We start from the raw sequence: 20,474 nt of genomic DNA, 5'->3' as shown, positions 1-20,474 counted from the left end.
GGTTGGGTTTCTAATAAGAAATTAGAGAAACCCAGTCACTCAGCACAGTGCACACTGTTACATTAAAAGCCATAGATCTGAACCAGGCGACGGGGGTGCATGCCTTTAATACCAGAACTTGGAAGGCAGAGGCAGGTGGATCTCTAAGTTAGAGGCCAGCCTTGTCTAAAGAGCAAGTTCTAGGACAGCCAGGGATGTTAGACAGAGAAGTCCTGTCTTGAAAAACAAACAAATAAAACAAAACAAACAACAAAAAGTCATTGATCTATCTTGTATTTTGATTTTTTTACCATGGATAACCATGTGATATTCCGCATTGGTAATTTATAGATATCATATATCCTGTTAAATGAGATCTTTCAGAATTGGAAACCTTTCATAATGAGGTATCAAAGGGTCATATCGGTTAGCATTGCCCAAGATTGTTAAGCTAACTACACAAGTTTTCAAAAACCAAAAGCTCAAATTTTAACACCGCCAACAAACACTTCCATTCCATGAACCCTGTGTGTCCGTCTACCATCCCATCAAGTGAAAAAAAGACCTCTGGAAAGTTGCTGCCGAACTCGCAACCTTTCTTCCTCACCCCTTTTCAGACACCATTGCTGTGCGAGGGATTCAACTGCACTTCCAATTTCGTCACATGGAACACCAAAGGACACAAAGTGTGCAATGCCAGCACTCAGAAGGTCAAGGCAGGAGAATCACACATTAGCTTAGCCTAGGCAGTACAACAGGACCAAGAAGAAAGTATGAACCCAAGGGTTTAGACGAGCAAATTTAATAAAATGGATACCGTTTTCTGAGGAACTAAAGTCATTCTCTGCTGATATTAACTTCATTTTTTAACTGTGAGGATGCTATGGTGAAAAGGCAGTCAGGCACTACTCAGCCTCCAACATCTTTATTTTGCCATTGCTTTTACATCAGCAGCACAAAACTCAGACTAGTGAAAAGCCAGGTAGCATCTTAGTGATAAGAGGATGTCACCATGCCCTTGTGGCACCCTGCAAAGAGCCTTGGAATCTCTGTGCTGGAGCATCCCAGGGTACCGAGTGCCATGCATGGACTGATGGGTGCTGAGACTAAATACAAACATGTGCATTTCATTCCTCATTGTCAAAGTGAACTCGGAGGAGTCCTTTGACCTCTCCCAGACTCAGTTTCCTCATCTGGAAGCTGGAATCCACACAAACCATTATTCAAGTGTAAGAGTTGTGCTTTCAGAAATATTCTTTGAAAAGCAGTTTAGAGGACTGGAGAGATGGCTCAGCAGTTTAGCACACGCGTTTTTGCAGAGGACCAAATTCAATCCCCCGTGCTCACATGACAGCTCACAATCATCTGTAATTTCTGTTTCAGGGATCAAATGCTCTCTTCTGAGTTCTTTGGGTACCACGCATACATGCATGCAGGCAAAAGAGTCACATGCGTAAGACAAATTAAAAAAAAAACGAAGAAAATCAATTTAAAGACATTTTTCTCAGAAACTTCTGACAGAGCCAGAGAGACAGCGATACCAATTTCTGCTGAGTCTAGGGAGTGCCGTCCTGCTGAAGAGAAGGCAACTGTGCACCACAGACAGAGGCTTGAGGAGTAGGAGCCAGTACATTCTACCTCGGAACTAAGACTGTTCCTTCTGGTCAGGCTTGCGAGGGTGTTTGTGATGAAGCTGAGTTCATTTACCTTCAGCGACCATGGGAAGGGGCTGGCACCCAGAGGCTCAGTGATCTTAGCTGACTTCCAACCTGATGTTAACCTGTGTGTGTCACACACTGTTTCTGCCTCACCGCTCCCCCACTACACATACACACACACACACACACACACACACACACACACACACACATGCAAAGCGTGCTGGAAAGCAAGATTTTGATAGTGATGTTTATATCCGGAGACCATTTAGTCTGATTTGTTTTTAAGTGCTTCATCCTCCTACAGAAAATCTTTATTAGTAACAAACTCTAGACCGAGGTGACCCAGTATATTAGGTATTGATGCTGAGAGTCAGTACAAGCATTTTTATGCCAAAACTCTACCATGGATCTTTCTCTTAACTTTTTCTTTCTTTCGTTCAATTTGTGGTAATTTTTCTAATTGATATAGCCCTAACTATAGAAAAATGAAAAACCTTTTTCGCTACTAAGTAGCGTCAGTTGTGTGCATGGTGTCTGTGTGCATGGTCCATGTACCACCTGTGCCGTGTGTGAGCACATGGAGGCCAGGGCAGGACATGAAGTTTCTCAATCATTCTCTGCCATTACCTTGAGACAGAGTATCTCACAGGGCCAGAGCTCTCAGAATCTGTCTCCACTCCTCAGTGCTGTGTAACAGGTATGAATAGATACACCTGTCTTTTTACCTGGATGCTAGGGATTCAGACACGGGTCCTTATGACAGCAGAACAAACCCTCTTAACCCTGGAACTGACTCCCCAGCCTCATCAGCATCAGCTTCAAACACAATCATTTAACTAGAGCCCACTGCCTTTCTGACCACAGAGCCCTATGTGCTCCCACATCACACACACAGGAAGCTGGTCCTACGATAGTTTCTATACTGGACCCCAGAGTGTTGGACTCACCCTGCCCCTTCCTATTGAGTGAAGGTCCCCAAGGCATATTGTCCCTCTGTCTAAAACAAGATGTCATTCTAGTAGACTTGTGTCTCCTCTTTCTCATCCTGCATTCTCTGCACGGCCTTCACTTGCTTAGGCGGGCATGCCCTGCATGTCCCGCCAGACGTGAACCCTGTATCTCTTCTTCAGCGCACATGTGGTACTTACTCCTGTTCGTCATCTAGGGATGTCGCTGTCTGACTGTGCATTTTCCTGGACTGCAAGTAGTAGTGTGTGGACCATAGCTGGGGCTGTGTTCGTCACTGTTTCATGGAGGCCTGGCCCTTAGTTCCCGATAAATATTTACTGCATGGATGGCTGGACTCTCTAGCAAGAAGATGTTTGTGCAACCGGAGCATGCACATCCAGTAAAGAGGCTTGAGAATTAGTGCGATATGAGTTCTAAGTTATGTCCAAAATGGATCAAATTCTCTTTCAGCCTGCACTGGTGAATGCTAAGAGGTTCCTGAGGTGGTCCCATTTGTAGTTGGGTCTTCCTCCAACCCAAGGGCTCCTTGAGAACACCTGATATTTTAAGGTACCCAAGTCCTTTGTGTTTCGAGTGTAGTGCAGTGTCAAGGGCTTATTTGATACGATCACCAGCTTTCTGTCACTTTAACAAAATACCTGAAAAAGAAATGGTTTGCTGTGGTTTATTGTGTCAGAGGCTTTAATGCATGGACTTTTGGCCCTGTTATTCTGGGCCCCAGGTGAGGCTGTGTGGACCCTTAGCCCTATTACCTCAGGTCTGAGGTGAGACCAAGAATCACAATGGGGGCACCTGGTAGAGCAAAGCTGTTCTTATGACAGCCAGGAAGGACAAGAGGAAAAAGGGAAGGCTCCCACTGACCTACATATGCAGTTAGATTCTGGCTTTTAACAGACCAATCAGTGATGAACTCATCAGTGGATCGTCAATCCCTCCACCAGGTGATTGCAACACCTCTGACCACTGCTGCATGGGGAATCAAGCCTGCAATAAATGAGTCTTGGGAAGGTGGGGCCACTTCATACCCAAATTATAACAGTTGGTCCTCCAAAATGCTAGTGTCTCTGAATTACACTGAACTAAGCAAGATGGAAATGCATGACCCAAAAGTTTACTTCTCCTGGGTCTCCTCTGTGTCCTTTCTCTCCCCCTCCCTTTTTGCTTCTTAAGGATTGCTGAGTCTTGTGAACTACTTTGGTTGTGATCAGATGTTCCCAGCAGAAAATTACCCTCATCTATTTTAGGTCTAGGTTGGCTCTTCAGAATGAAATGGTCTGATTAGCCTTATAATCATGATGGTGGTTGGGCACTCCAGAGAATGCTCCACAACCAGTTTGAGTACATTGGTAGCATTGTCACAGAGGTCCTGATATTGGGATAGAGTCACATGGTACACTAGCTAATTCAGAACAGGAATTAAACTCAAGGATCAGATAAAACCTGTTCTTCTGCCCTAAAGGCTGCAAAGTTACCGTTGTCGGAATGGGCCATGCTGAGGTGCCCAGTGAACCTTGGACATCAACCGTTAATAGAAGCTTATGTTCCTGTTAGAACCTGCCCCACAACCCATTTTACCCATTACTGTATATCTATATTTGAGAAATAACCAGGAAGGGAGGTAGTGAAAGTGGAATGTTCATAATGAAATTGAAGATCAAAGAAATAATAAGAAAAGCAGAAGCCCACGGGTAAGATTGGTATTGATTGAACATCTTAGAAAACATTGTTAGAAAGAGATCAGGGCATGCTGCCTCTATGGAAAATGCAGGCCTCAGCTAAACCACATTTGGATTAGAATACGAATCATTCCCAGAGGCATCCCTGGGGGCTCTTTAGACATCTTAGTATTCTTTGGAGATAGACTGGTATAGTAGAACATATGTGGGTTTACAAGTCAGCCATACCTATGCTTAATGCCCAAGTTTACCTTAGTGACATTGAGCAAGTAACCTCATTATCTTCCTCTTCTCTCTCCTCCTCTCCCTCATCCTCTTCTCCCCCTCTTCTTCTCCCTCCTCCTTCTCTTCTCCCTCCTCCATCTTTTCTCCTTCCTTCTCTTCTCCCTCCTCCTACTTCTTTTTGTAATTCATATAAGTTAGAGTCATGAAGGCCTCTAATCTCACATTTAGAGGCTAGGGTAGGAGGACTGTGAGTCCCAGATCATCCTGGACTAAATAGTAGGACCCAGGCTCAACAACAGAAGGGCAATCATGATTTGTATAAACTTGTATAGAACAGTTGCCTTGCCAGATTGTTATGAAGGTCAAATAAGATTGTTTAGACACAAAGATCATTGCCCAAAGCAGGCGTGAAATCAATTACATTATTCCTTTGCCTCAAAATGTCAACCCCTATCAACAGCTGGACAGGGTCTGGGCTAGAGCGAGACAAGCCAGTGCCTCAGTCACCCTGAGAGCAAATTCTCCTAGGCACATCCCAGGTAGTTCACATGCCTCTCCCTGGTCCAGACGTATACCTGAAGCAATATCAGATTAAGGGTGAGGCATCGCAGAATAGATGTCCTTCTCTATGACGTCATCCCCTGAACCACCTTACTGATGACACACCTGAAACCCAGAGAAGCACTGTCACTTGCCTTAAACCTGTCATTCGTACATAGCACACTTGAAGTTTGGACCCAGATATATTGGTTCCATACTTTAGTAGCCTCCAGTTGGGCTTCCATACCCGTCTCAAGTGCTAGCATACCCCTATGTGCCGTAAGTGGCCTCTGGAGAGCTGGGCACGGTCCCCTGACATCTACAAGTGCTCTCAATACCATAAAAGAACATGTCTCAAATTTTCAGCACATCTCAAAACATTTACTATAAGGCCTGCTTTATAGTCAGAGTTCATGAAATAAATATTCACAAACAGAGGGGGGGAAAAGGAGATTCTTGTGATCTTATAATTTTAATGCCGAGAAACAGTTATAATAAACATTAACCCAGCTGAAGGGGCAAAATGCATTAATTTCACAACATGTCTGTTCTTTAAGAAGTTAGTTGTTCAAGCTCCATGGGGAATCTTGGACTCACAGAGACTCACCCCCACTGTTTCAAAAGAGAAAATTGCCAACCCCCACTGTGAGAGGGGGTAGAGAGACATAATGGAGGCTGGAGGAGGGAAGAGGGGGATTCAGCTGCAGCAATATGCTGTGTGTAAACCGGAGTGAAGGACCCAGAAAAGCAATGCTCATGCTTAAGATGAATGAAGGCTCTGGCACAGGTCTGGCAGGACCTGGGACCCTGTTCCTAAGCATCTTCTCGTCACCAGTGCTGCCAGCCCACGGAACATACTTTCAAGCATTGAAGGTGTCGTCACAAGAGAATAGACTGGGCAAATCTCTGGCCTTCGATTCTTTATATCAACGTTCCTTTGTCTTTCAACTGTTAGCAAGTTGCTTAACCCTGTACTGGGCACAGAGCAAGGGAAAATCTTCCAGGGAGGCTAAGAAACTGGGGAAAATCACTCCTCATACAAAGACGACACAGGCACCTGCTGGTGACATCCTCATGCATGTAACACTTCCATTTTTTTTTTCCTTAATGAAATGAACATGTAGGGCTGCTCTCTAGACATCGAGTTGAGAGGATTCTGAGTATATGGAGTATAGGTAGAAGTTTTGGGTTCGTGAATCTGGCCCAGTCTTCAGCCTGGAGATTACCGACACTCATCCTCACTATACTCTCTTCTGCAGGGGAAATCTGTGCATTCAAGATCCACGGGCAGGAGCTGCCCTTTGAGGCTGTGGTGCTCAATAAGACATCTGGAGAAGGCCGGCTCCGTGCCAAGAGTCCCATCGACTGCGAGCTACAGAAGGAGTACACGTTCATCATCCAGGCCTATGACTGTGGGGTGGGGCCCCGGGAGGCAGCCTGGAAGAAGTCACACAAGTGAGCTCCATTTCCCCATTCTCCCCTGGGCTACCCACCTCCATTTATTCTACTTATAAACTGTTCTTTAAATACATCCATCTAGGGGTCACACCAAAGGTAGGACTAGAAGGTGGTCTAAAACTCCCAATTCCATTAGCATCACTTTGACTAGGAGCCGGTGATTGGTGGTGGAGGAGGGGGCTGGTGTTGTAACCGGTCATATGAGAAAAAGACCCAGATGTGGCCGAGGTGATGCTGAGTGCCCCCACAACATCTGCACAGCTGGTTTCTGTCCTGGGAATATTGTACCTGCTTTTCTTCTCTGGAGGAGACTCCGAGGCCACATCCAAGACCAAGTGAGAGCACCGATCCTCTGGGAAACATCTCTAAGCCCAGCTCTCGGCTCACAGCCAGCCTAAAGCTCCACATTTCTCTTGTCACATGTGCATCACCATGAGTCAACTCTGCTCTCTCCATGTAGAGTTTGGCTCAGAGCATAGCAGAAGGGAAGAGCTGTTTGACTCCTTACTGAGTGGAGGGCTGAATGAATAGACGAAGGGAATGGGGAAAAGGGAGAAGATGGCGAGGGAATATGTAGGCAATAGGGAAAGATAACGCATGCGAAGGATTCTCTAGGGCAGAGCTGCTCAGCATCAAGGCAAGAGCAAGTAGATGGTTGGTTCCCAGAGGGAGGAAAGACAACAGCGCCCATGCACCCACCGCCCTGACTGAGAGTCTTGAGGCCTCTGCAGTCACATGACCTTGGGTTGGATCAATGTCCCACAAAACATGGTGTGATTCCTTCTTTACCATCATTTCTTTTTTCTGATTTGTGCTCTAGGGCTGTGGTCCACATCCAGGTGAAGGATGTCAATGAGTTTGCTCCCACTTTCAAAGAGCCAGCTTATAAGGCCATCGTCACAGAGGGCAAGATCTATGACAGCATCCTGCAGGTGGAAGCCATTGATGAGGACTGCTCCCCCCAGTACAGCCAGATTTGCAACTATGAAATTGTCACAACAGATGTGCCTTTTGCCATTGACAGAAATGGTGAGTGTCCTGGGGAAGATTCCAGTATAGTAGGAAAACAAATTCACTGCCTCCGCTCTCGAGGCCAAGAGAGGCCCCACAGATTCTTGACAGTGGTACCTCCCTTGAAACCTTTTTATCTAGGCATCATGACCCAATTATGTTCTTGATGATGGCTCAATTATGATTAGAACCTTGCTAAGTCTAAACTACTTCCAGGAAATCCCAGGACCTTAGTGAATATGTCTGGAGAACTCATAATCATATACATTTGTATACAAAACAAAAATAGTTTCTGGAAGAGTTATTTAATTATTACCCAGGTGTGAGCCTCATCATCACCTTGGCCACATCTGAGCCCCTTTCAACATTATCAGTTATAACATGAGCCCCAACTCCCCCACTCACCACAGCAACAACCTGCTTTCTGCATCCAGGCAAAGCGATACGAACAGATTTGGGAATTTTAAACCACCATTCAGCCATAACTTTGCTAAGGAGTCTTTAAAATTCTCCCCTTTGAGAATTTCAACCATAGCAGAGCCTTCCTCCCAGTTTGAATTGAACTGAAAATGGTTCCATAAAACCATTTGGATATTTCCCATCACCATTAATCTGAATCTTATTATAGCGTACACACAGCCAGAGGTCCAATCAACTCAATCCACTTGGACTATAACTTGATTGTAATGAAATGGTACTATTTCTCAAGTGCATCACTCAGATGTAGTGTGAATTGCATGGGTATCTACATATTATCCCCACCTTCTTTCAGATATCATTTAAGTAGCACAGAAGGATGCAAAAGTTACAAGACCCGCATTATTCTGTAACCAAGTGATAGGTTACATGATGGACTCAGGATGGAGCTAGAACAGAATCCAATATAGACAGGTCTGCCCTCATGGAGCTCATCAAGCAACGAGGGAGGGAAAGCTAAAGAGAATCAAGGGGGCATGAAGAGTGGAATTATGGATAAAGCATGCTGGGACCTGAAACTGTAAATTAGACTTGAGAATCTCACTCGTTAACATCTACAGGGGGAAACAAATTAGCCATGTGCTCCTGTGTCTTCTGGAATGCTTCACGGTATTGAGACCTGAAAGCAGCCTGTAGTATAATCTGCATCCCAAGAACAATACCAGAGTCCATAGAGCAAGGGAACACCCTCATCCCCACTTTCAAGTAACTTACCAGATGACCTACTGTAGTGACAGAAGGCTAAAAGACATGGGACTAGGAGTTCCACATCTGAACATCATTAAATGCACATTGTGCAAGGCAGGAAAATGGTGCATAGGAAAAAGAAGATAGGAATACTAGAGTGAAGATAAGTTCTGTTTGTAGTAACTTCCAGAACCACTCCCTCCAGCAAGCTAAGCCTTGTAAAAGGCTGGCCTATACCCATAACACACACACAGACACACACACGTGCACGCATGAGCAAACACACACACACACACACACACACACACACACATACACACACACTGTACAATACAGAAGCAATGTGGTTTTCTCCTCTTCTTTAGGCTCCCCCGGCATCATGTGTGCAGTCTGTTCCACAAAAGCTTTGAAATGTAGGGCATGACAAACATGGTAAATAGCAAGACAGCCGAGTGGTGACATCTGTGATTAGTGGTCAAGCTCTGCTTGGCCTCCTGGTCCTGGCTCTCAAGAGCTCCCAAGGAAGGATGAGATGCCATTCTTTCATCTGAGGGTGAACTGCCCCAGTCATGAAGATAATTACTCACCTTGATGAGCCATTTTGCTAACATATGCCAATTTATTTCCCTGGCTGTCTCATTAAAAGTGAGTAATGGGTCTTTGCCAGGTCTCGGCCTCCAATTTTGGTTTACAATGTAAGACGGTGAGAAGAGTTGGCACTCCTAGGAAGCGTGGGCTCCCAACTGAGAAGTTTACAAAAGCAGCTCTCAAGTAATGAAGACAGGACCTAGGCAGATTCCATTCTCACGAGCTTCTTCAGTGGACTCTTCACCATCACGTTGGTGGCGACCGTCTCAGCTTCTTGAAGTTCTTTGCATATGAGCATGTCAGGGAAAGTGCTGCTGAATCTCAGGTGCCTTCCTTGGCCACAAGATTCTCCAGATTCTTTATCCCACAGTTAAAGTAGATGTTCCTGGTTCTTCAACTTGTCGGGCTCTTTGCCTATGCGTGGGGTGGAGGGCACTGAGATACAGCGGCCGGAAGGGTGAAAGACACCAGGTGGAGTCTGAATGATCTCCTGTACCTATGCACCCAACCTCTTTCACCTGTAACCCTTTGACCTCCTTGGCAGTATCAGTTTCAAACTCATTGTGGAGTTCTGCAGCCGTGGGTGGGGTGCTGAGAGTCCTCACCACGTAAGCAGTGCTGAGTCCTGCTGCTGTCCACGATCAATAGATATTTGTTCCTGTGACTGCAGTTTAGTCACCCTCCCCCCATGAAATCTGGACTGAGATGGTGATCATACAACTATTAAGTTTTTGCCACCATCTTGGAAAGTTCTAGATCTATATCCAGTGGCATACAGGCTCCATCTGCAAGCTCTAGTCCAGCCTCTCTGGGATAAGAAGAACCTGGATCCCTCGTTTCATTAGACAAGTGGAGAAATTGAGCCCTAAGGCAGGAAGACTTTCCTAATACATTGTCATACTGTTGGCACTTGGGGCTTCCCACTACAAACCTCTTCCTCAATGATAATAGAAAGGAACAGATGGCGTAGGAGTTTAGGTTCATAAATGCAGGGTGGGGTAAGATCAGCAAGGAGGCAAGGAAGGGAGACCCAGGTTTCTTCCCCCGTCCCAAACAGAGAACAAGTTCACAGGCATGCACAAATGAACGAAGCTAGTTTAGGACAACTTGGGACTGAATTAAGAAATTACAAGACAATAAAAGAAATATTGAGAATAACTTCTCAAAAATTGGGTAATAACATCAGTGTCATTTTACCGACATTATTCCGTCCCCAAGCCTGGCAATGGCCAGCACAGGGGGGACTGAACACTGCAAGAGTCATCCCTATCACCCACATGTAATTTCAGTTCCCGGGGAGCTGATGCCCTCTTCTGGCCTCTATAGGCAACAAGCATGCATGTGATACATGCAGGCAAAACATACACTGAGATAAAAGAAAACAAAATAATTTAAAGTCTTTAAAAAAACCTTGCAGTCTAGGAGAAAATAAAGTGATATATTGAAAGTGATAAAAAAAAAACCAACAATAACAAAAGCCCTGCCAACAAAGAATGCTTTATCAGGCAAACCCATCCTCCAAAAACATGAAAGATGACATTCCAAGATGAGCAAGAATAAAGACAGCTCATTACTGCTAGATTCATCTTACAAGAAATGATAAGTCACTCCTTGAGATGAAGCAAGACTAGACCATTTAATAATATCAAAACATGAAAGTTTTTGGTACCAGTAAGTACATATCAAATTTACAATATTCTGATAGTAGGTAAATTGTTTGCAAGTATATTTTAAAGATAAAAATATTAAGAATGAGTGCAGCTAAAATAATAAACCAATAAACACAAAAGTAGATAAACTGTGACATCCAAAACAAACACTTGAGAGAGGTGGCACAGAACTTTTACTGGTGTTAAGTTACTGTCAGTTTTAAAAAGATCAGTATAACTATAAGACATTTCATGCAAGCCTCACTGTAACCATAAAGCAAATCTTTGTCAGTGCCACAAAAGGGAAAGCAATATAAGTATATTACTATAGAAAAGTATCAAGTCACAAAGAAAACAAAGGAGGAGATGAACAGAATCAAGATCTAGAGCCAGAAAACAACTGGAAAGTCATTTAAAATAGCAACATTAAGCCCTGATATACCAATAATTACTTTAAATATAAATGGACTAAATTATCAATCAAAATTCACAGAGTGCTTAAATGATTAAAACATAGTCTTTGAGTGAAAGACTGTATCAAGAAACAAGGGGGGCAATATCTAATTATAAAGTCAATTTATCAATAGACTAAAACAATTGTAAAAAACACATGCATACAGCATCAAAGCATCTAAATATATGAAGCAAATGCTCACAGAGCTAAAAGAAAAAGTAGACAATAATACAATAGTAGTGGGAGTCTTTAGTACCCACTTTTAGAAATGGACATATCGTCTGGACAGAAAATCAATAGGAGAGCATTGCACTTAAATTATACTTTAAAGCCCAAAATACACAATTTCTTAAAAGCAGCAGTAAACAAAGCACAGAAGAGATATATTCAGGATCGATAACTTTGGAGTCCAATTTAAAAATAAAATCATACCAATCATATTTTCTAACCACAACTGTATGAAACTAAAGAATAATAAGAGGAGGAAAGCAAAAGATGAAAATTCACAAATAGGTGGAAATCATGTAACATTCACGGGACGAACCAGTGGATGGAGGAAGTTACCAAAAGGGAAGTCAAAGAGCATCTGGAGCTAGATGAGAGTGGAAGTGTAACATACCCAAACTTAAGCTGCTGAAAAGCAGTTCTAGGAAGGTGATTTATGGTGATAAGAATCAAGTTTGAAAAAGACCAAAAATTTAAATAACTTGATATTATATCTCATGGAAATATAAAACAAAGAAAGTCCAAAATTAGCAGAAGGGTCGACTAACCATGATCAGAACAGAAATAAATGGAAAAAAAACTAGACAAACAGTAGAGAATAAGTCAGTAAAGGATATTTTGCAAAGATAAAACTGACAAACATTTAGCTATACCAGAGAGATGAAAAAGTAAATGAGAAAATAAATACCGCAGAAATACAAAGAAAGTAAAATATTGCTAAAAATGATTACACACCAACCAACTGAATAACCTAGAAGAAATAGATTCATTCTTAGGAGCATATAGTCTACCAAGGCTGGGTAAGTAAAATGTGTGACAAGATTATAAGTAATTTAAAAATGTGGTCTTTTACCCACAATAAGTCTAGAACTTTGGAGTTTCACAGCCATCTAACAACTAGAGCCAATCATTCTCAAACTCTCCTTACAAAGTTAAAGAGGAGAAAGTATCTCCCAACCTATTTTAAAGACTGATATTGCCTCTCTACAAGGTCAGATAAGGATAGTACAATAACGGAAAAGTAGGCATCAGTATCCTCAAGGAGCACAGAAACAAAAATAATCCTCAACAGCATAGTAGAGTGAGGCCTGGATGGTTTTTCCTGCTATAATCAGATGTTCTGATGAGAGCGACCTACAGGAGAAAGGATTAATTCTGACTCACAGTTCAAGCACAACCCATCTTGGTGGAGAAGACATCTGGCAACTGCTCTGTAATGGTGTTGATTTCCCTGGCAGCTCTTTACAGCTATCTTGTGGTACTCTCCTAGTCTGGACCACAAAGCTTACTTGAGTATCTTTCCTCTGCCAAACAGGTCGTCTGTAGGTTCAGCTTCACATCACTTCTCATGAGACAGCAGAAAAAAGCCAGATTTTGCAACCAAATATATAAATTGATCCTAGTTCAGCTCCCAATAGAGCCCTTGTTCCCCTTTCTGAAATCTCATGACCAGACATCCACTATCTATGTTTCTTCCAGCATTGTATTTTAGCTCCCCCCTCCATCACAGGGTGAGGGCCTGCTTGTTCGTCTTACCAGCCTGGCTAGTTTACACCCCAAATAATCACACAGAAATTGTATTAATTAAAACACTGCTTGGCCCATTTACTCTAGCCTCTTATGGGCTAACTCTCACATTTCTATTAATCTGTACATCACCATGTGGCAGTGGCTTACCGGGAAAAATTCAGCATGTCTGATTCTGGCAGCTCCATGGTGTCTCTCTCTATTCTGCTTTCTTCCTCCCAGAATACAATTCTATCTTCTCCGCCTACCTAAGTTCTGCCCTATCAACTAGGCCAAGGCAGTTTCTTTATTCATTAACCAATAAAAGCAACACACAAACAGAAGGACCTCCTACACCACCCCCCACACACACACACCAGAGTGTCCTATTAAGCTCATTTTATAATAGTCAAGGTATTTTAAAACCCAGAATTCCAAAATGTTTCAAATTCCTCCCTCAAACCAAAAGCCTAAGAACCACATGGTCAAGTTTATCCCAGCAAGTTCCACTTCCCAATACCAAACTGTCTTAGATACTTTCTCATTACTGTGGCAAGACACCTCTACTGAAGCAACTTAAGGGAGAAAGAATTTATTTTGGCTCATACTTCCAGGGGTTTGTCTTAGTCGGTGTTCTATTGCTGTGAAGAGACATCATGCCCACAGCAACTTTTATAAAGGGAAACATTTAGTTGGGGATGACTTACAGTTTAAGAGCTTCAGTCACTTATGAAGTGGAGGGTTAACAGGGAATGGAGTTGGGTTATAAAGCCTTAAGGTTCACTCCCAATGACCCTATTCTTCCAGTGAGCCCTACCTCCTAAAGATTCTGCAACATTTCCAAATCATATCCATCAGTTAGGAACTAAGTGATTAAATGAATCCACGAGGCATAGTTCCCAATCAAACTATAACACACACTAAATTCAATAACATATTAAAAGGATCATACAACATGATCAAATAGAACTTATTCTTTGGGATATAAGTAAGTTTCATCACATACAAATGAAATGATATAATTAATATGTCATATTTACCAAAAAGAGGACAAAATACATATAACCACCTGAATAGAAACAGAAAATATATTTGACAAAATTCAATATTTTTCTATGATAAAAAAAAAACTTCTCAGCAAGCCAAGAGGATAGGCAACAGAATAAGAAAAACAGTTAACTAAAAATATTTTTATAGTAAATAAAGTAATCGACAAAGCAAAACAGCAGCCTACAGGATAAAGAGAATATTCATAAGCCGTATGTACAATAATGAGTTATGCAAAACATATACAAGATGCATAAAACTCATTAGGAAAGAAGGTGCCAAGCACCTGCATAGACTTCCTCACAAAGAAAACATCTAAATACCCAGAAGGTATGAGAAAAGATATTTAGTGTCATCAACCGTAAGTGAAACACAAATTAAAGCCTCAATAAGATGTCACCCTTCAACAATTATGATTACCTTTATCCAAAAACCAAGAGATTCAGATCACGAATGTTATTTAAGGTGGTTGAGGAAAAGAAGGACCTTATATACTGTTGGTTGGGAAACAAATTTGTACGGGCATCCATTACAGAAAATAAAAATTCAAAATAGAATTACTGTATAATCTAACACTCCAGGTCCTGGGAAATAAAGTTGCTTTCTTGAGGGGATAATTTATTGCGACATAATTTACAGTGGCCAAGATGTGAAACCCTAAGGTATTTGTAGACAGATAAATGGAAAAGAAAATGAAAGAGATGCACGCACATGCATACACACACACACACACACACACACACACACACACACACACACGTGCGCGCAGGCAGTAATACATGCAGACATGCACATTGTGAAATTATTCAATCTTAAAAAAAAAGAAAGTGGTTTATCTTGCAACAAGTTGGATGACATGAAGGGGGTCATGTTTGGTGAAATCAGCAAGAGAAAACAACTAATATTTTATAATCTTGTATACATGTGGAGCTAGAGAAAAAGTTGAACTCACAGTATTAGAGAGTGGAGTGGTGTTTACTAGGGACTTAGGAGTGGGAACAATGGAAGACTTCAGTCAGAGTGTGCAAGCATTTGGCTCTAAGGGAAATCGGTATTGGGGACTTAATGAGAGTATGGCTACCATAGCTGCTATGGATTATATGCATTATAATTTGAATTTTGCTGAGTGTAGATATCAAGTATCCTCAAACACACCTATGTGAGGTGTGCATATATTAAATATTAAGATCTTGTCTATGGGAGTCCTTTCAAGGTGTGCTGTTATATCAAACTGACACACTGTACACTTGTAGTATAGACATGCGGCACCCAAAGACTTGATCTCCTACTAGTGAACCCAGTCACGGACAGATGGTTGGATCAGGAGGACTCTGACCTCATCAGAAGATGAATCTTCTGATGGTGGTGTCGGGAGGGTGTGGGAACTGAGAGGTAGAGTCTGCCTGAAGGAAGTGGATCACTGGGAGTGTGCCTTTGCGGGGTACATCTTGTCCCTAGCCTGTCTCTTGTCTTTCTCTGCTTCCTGACCATTAAGAATCAAGCACCTTTGCCCACTGAATGGTCTTGACTGTGGCATTTTGCCTCATCATGGGCTTAAAAGTAATGGAGTCAGCTGACCATGGGCTAAAAACTCTGAAGCCATGATTCAAAATCTATCTTTTCCTCTTTTCAATTGTTCCTATCAGATGCATGTCACCGTGACTAGAAGGCCGGCAGCACAATGCCCTAGATAATATATAGTGTCTGTCAGATGTGACTTACACATCCAGGAGAAGCACACAAAAGCTGGCTCTCCTTTCATTTGTCACCGAGGAGGAGAAAGCATGAGAGTCCTTGAAACCTAGCTCCCTTTTGTCTCAAATCTTTATCAGTAAGCTTGGAATTAAGTATCTGAGTGCATTTGTGCAGCAAGGCAGTTGCTCGCACATGTGGTACAGCCACTCACTGGACCACATTAGGGAATGAGCGAGGAAGAGGCATCAAGGGTTTCCATGGCACAAAGATGCCCAAGCCTCAGTGGAGTTTTCTATCTGTGCACAGTTGTTTGGTTTCCATGTGACCTCAGCTGTGCATCTCCCAGAGTAAAGGTTGCTCTTAGGAATTCTAGGCCACTGAGGACACTGAAGTTGATGTGTCCCAGAGCCAGCACATTCTTTAGGTAAGCTGTAAATAGAGACTAGAGAAATAATCTATGTGGGAAATTTGGAAAACACAAAATTATGAGAGTCAGAAATAAGTCATGCATCATCCAAAAACAAATAAATAAACAGTACTGGGAGCTGAAGGGACAGTTCTGTGAAAAAGTATTTGCCACACAAGCATGAGGACCTGAGTTCTGTCCCCAGCACTCTTATAAAAGCCAGGTTCAACAACACATTCCTGGAAACCCCGCACTGGGGGTGGGGATGGAGATAGGACAGTCCCTGGGGCTTGTTGACTAGACAGTTTAATCTAATAGGCCAGTGTCAGGTTCAGAGGGATACTTTGTCTAAAAAAAAAAATGAGATGGAGAACTAGCATTGACCTCTGGCCTGCACACACACACACACACACACACACACACACACACACACATACACACACACTGTAACCATATTAATAGTCTACCATATTTCTGCAAAATTTTTAAATAAAATTAAGACCACATTATCCTTACTCCCCCTCTTTCTTTTTTGGTTAAAATGAAATTATCTGTATATTACTCGTTCTTAAAAATCCTCTGTGTTTCCCACCTGGCCAGCATTCCATAGCTGTGTAAACTCATACCTTCCTTGGCTCTTAACTACCAGGCTAGTTTGGGTGTGTAAAGAACACCTAGATGAACAGAATCACACATGTATCTGCAGTTTGTTCTCCTTTATTATTTTCCTAGAACCAAGTTTTAGATGAGAATTTGCATCTGCAAAGGTCTGAGCAGTTTCACACACACACACACACACACACACACACACACACACACACACACACAGTCTTAATCTTAAACACATTTCCAGAATGATAGCCACAACTTAAATTCTACCTACAAGAGTGTTGATAGCAGTGTGCTAATTTCACCCTCCTCTTCAACGTTTAATTTTTTTTTTTAATTCAATGTAAGTTCTGATTGGCCATTACTGGTTAACTTCTAAGTTTGTTTAGACTTTAAGCAGATCTAAGACCACAGCTCACCTGAATTTGCTGTGGCCCAGTTCCAGCAAGTAGCCAGGAAGTAGGAGCTCTCTCAAAGGTGGAATAAAAGATACATTTGCAACAGACACAAACATGGCGAATTTCTCTGAGCTTTCAAGGCATTTTAAATGATTGTTTTCTCCTCAAGAAACCTTTTCCTACGCAACAGTGAGCCATGTTATTATACTCTCATTTGTGACCTGATGTTTCAAGTTCTTTTCTTTGAAACTCATTTACACATGCACAGAGTTGGTGGTGGTGGAGAAAGTAAATTAGTCTCCCAGACAGTTTCATTAAGACTTGTTCCGGAAGTAGAGTCGCAACAAATTGAGCCAAAGAATCAGTTTGTGTGTTTTCTTTTTTGCTACAATCAATAGTGCTTGGTCTGCTTAATGCTACATGGATTGTCAACCCTGAGTCCCCCTCTTTTAAGTTGCCACCTTTCTAGAGTCATTTCACCCTAAAGAAAGAAAGTTAAGACTTCAAGTCAGAATTCAGGCTGATGCTACAGAAGTATTTCCTGCAATGAACTTGGCAGAATCCCTTCCTGTGATGAGAACAGTCACAGATCAGTTTGCAGAGTCCATAGGACAGAGGTTCTCAGTGTTTTGGTTTGTTGTTGTTGTTGTTGTTGTTGTTGTTGTTTTAGTACTGTGATCCTTTAATATAGTTCCTCATGTTTGGTGACTTCCCAATCATAAAATTATTTTCTTTGCTACTTCATAACTGTAATTTGCTACTGTTATTAATTGCGATGCCAATATGTATATTTCATGATGGTCTTAGGTGACCCCTTGGAAAGGGTCATTCAACCCCCAAAGAGGATGCAACCAGTAGGTAGAGAAATGCTGCTATAGGGAATGCTACCAATCCTAGGAGTCATTCCAGACATGTGCAGGCCTTCAGACTAAAACCAACATCTGGAAGGAATTCTATATATTAGGCAGGAAGACAGAAACATTGCAAGCCCATTTTAACTCTGAAAATACGGTTCCACATCAGTAGATACAGCTGTGTTTCCAAAAATAGCTGAGAGAACACAGCTAAGGTGGGATTTGGCTCCAGTTTCTTGGGTGCCTTTGCATTTTCTCTGACACCGACCAGCCTCCACTTCCCCACCGTGATACGCTGCTGGATGGGATTGATGAATGAGCTTCTCTGGTCTTCAGAGCAAAGTTTGATTTTCCAATTTTCCAAGAAATTTTTCTTAGTAGATGCCCCCAATTCAGATGAATAATATTTAACTGTGTAAATGAAGAAAGATTATTTACACAAATAATTTCTTTTAGTGTTAGGGAATTATAAAATAGGTATCAGAATCTGCCATTCTATGTTTGTTGATTTGTTTTGCTTCTGTTTTCAAAATTTCAATATGCGTAAGAGATGATAATATCTGAGTTCATTCATATTTGTTGCCAATGCCAGCATCAAAGTTGAGAGAGAGAGAGAGAGAGAGAGAGAGAGAGAGAGAGAGAGAGAGAGAGAATATGAATATTGGAAGGAAATGACTCCTAGAAGTTGATGATGTTCATGTCTTAGCACTAAACACTTGAGAGTGTTGAGTTTGGTGTCTTTGTTTTTATTTTTCCTTTAGAATAAGAATAGCATTCCATCAAACTCAGACTAACAACAAAACAAACAAAAAGACCAGTCAGCCTGAGTTTCGCTCATTAATGACCAAATATTTATTTCTGATCATAATATTAAATTCTTCTGAGGCAAACACACACAAACGGCTGTGAATACACTGTTCTCTCTTGGAGAAGAAAAATGTCTCCTTCCTCAGGGCAAGAAATCTGTTATTCTATGCAGCTTTCAGAAGAGAGGTCACACATTTTCTTATTGATTTTACTTCCTATTTGGTAACAAAATAATGTGAGAAGAGGCAGTAAGTATTCCTGGCGACAAGCCCAGGTGCCAGGACATTGTCTGGATTCTGTCTTTCCCAGAAACTTCCTGGAAGATGAGCACTCTGAACCCAGCACCAGAGACACACATGTGCACTTTCAGGGGTAGCTTTCTGGTAATTCATTACTTGTAAGCACAGGCCAGTTGGATTCCAGGTGCTGCTTGGAATTCTCTAGAAGTTCTTTTATTGCACAGAGAGATGGCGTCAGCCAGTGCTCTTCTGGAAGCCCAGAGACTATGAGTGGCAGCCCACACTCTTGCTTGACCTTTATTTTCACAAAGAGCTGGTGGGGGGACCATTTCATTCCCCTCCAAAGGTTGATGAGATGGGAAAGGGTTTGAAATAAGTGCTTCATTTGACTGGAAATGACTGTGTCTATCCCTGCTCTTCAGGCAACATCAGGAACACCGAGAAGCTAAGCTTTGACAAACAACGTCAGTATGAGATCCTGGTAACCGCTTATGACTGTGGACAGAAACCTGCTGCTCAGGACACCCTGGTACAAGTGGACGTGAAGCCGGTGTGCAAGCCTGGCTGGCAAGGTGAGCCTGCTTTGATTAGTTGTACTATGAGACGGCAACTTGACCGGGGGCACAGAGGGTGCTGAACATGTCCACAAATCTCACAGCATATGTCTGAAGGAAGTTTAACAGCAAGAAGTGGTAGTTTTTGCCTTCCCACAACTCTTCAAGCCCTGTTCCACAGTTGAGAACATCAGATAAACTCGTCTCTAACCACAGTTCTCCCTTACTCAAATTCCATTACATTCTGGAGCTTGGGAGGGATTGCCAGGGTCTGATGACCAAGTGTGTTGAGCCTTCTTCAAGTTCTGCATCATTGCTCAGCTCCTAGGGGATGTCCACGTGACCCTTGTGCTTAGACACAGTGCCAATCACGCAGGGGTGGGAGAGATGGATCAGGTCTCTGGGTGAGGGAGTTTCTGGAAGCCTGGTGCAGGGAAGGGCAGAGCAATGGCCCTCAGGGGAGCTTCATTTGTGTCAGTTTGGATCTTTCAGGAAGCAGACAGGACATTCTCCAGTCACCCCTTGGTGCCTGACTGAGGGTCAGGAAGGGAGGCAAAGACAACTGTGTAGATGGCTCTTGCAATGAACCGAGTATTCTTTAGAATAATAACCATAGCTGTCAGTGACATCAGTGGGTCTGGTGGTCAAGGAAGGATGCTGGTGTTGTCTTCGCGTCTTGGGTTTGGTGTGCACCACTCTGTTTCTTCTGCATATGTTGAGGATGCTCCTGCTCAATCTTAATTCCTGAAAACCCAGAGAG

The 20,474-nt window shown here is 42.4% G+C and overlaps 1 protein-coding gene across 1 annotated transcript in view; it reads left to right on the top strand.

The window, feature by feature from the left end:
• The window catches only part of Clstn2 (calsyntenin 2), a 592,274-nt gene that overhangs the window by 445,419 nt on the left and 126,381 nt on the right, over positions 1–20,474 (top strand). Inside the window, exons 3-5 of the mRNA XM_048452571.3 lie at positions 6,310–6,505; positions 7,329–7,537; positions 19,583–19,732. Of these exons, the coding sequence (XP_048308528.3) occupies positions 6,310–6,505; positions 7,329–7,537; positions 19,583–19,732 (555 nt within the window). The remainder of the gene's footprint in view (positions 1–6,309; positions 6,506–7,328; positions 7,538–19,582; positions 19,733–20,474) is intronic.

This window comes from Myodes glareolus, chromosome 4 (assembly GCF_982192425.1).
Source record: "Myodes glareolus chromosome 4, mMyoGla1.1, whole genome shotgun sequence".
NCBI classification, from domain to species: Eukaryota; Metazoa; Chordata; class Mammalia; order Rodentia; family Cricetidae; genus Myodes; species Myodes glareolus.
The sequence above is the reverse complement of the archived record's forward strand: the minus strand, read 5'-3'. Positions and strand labels throughout refer to the sequence as shown.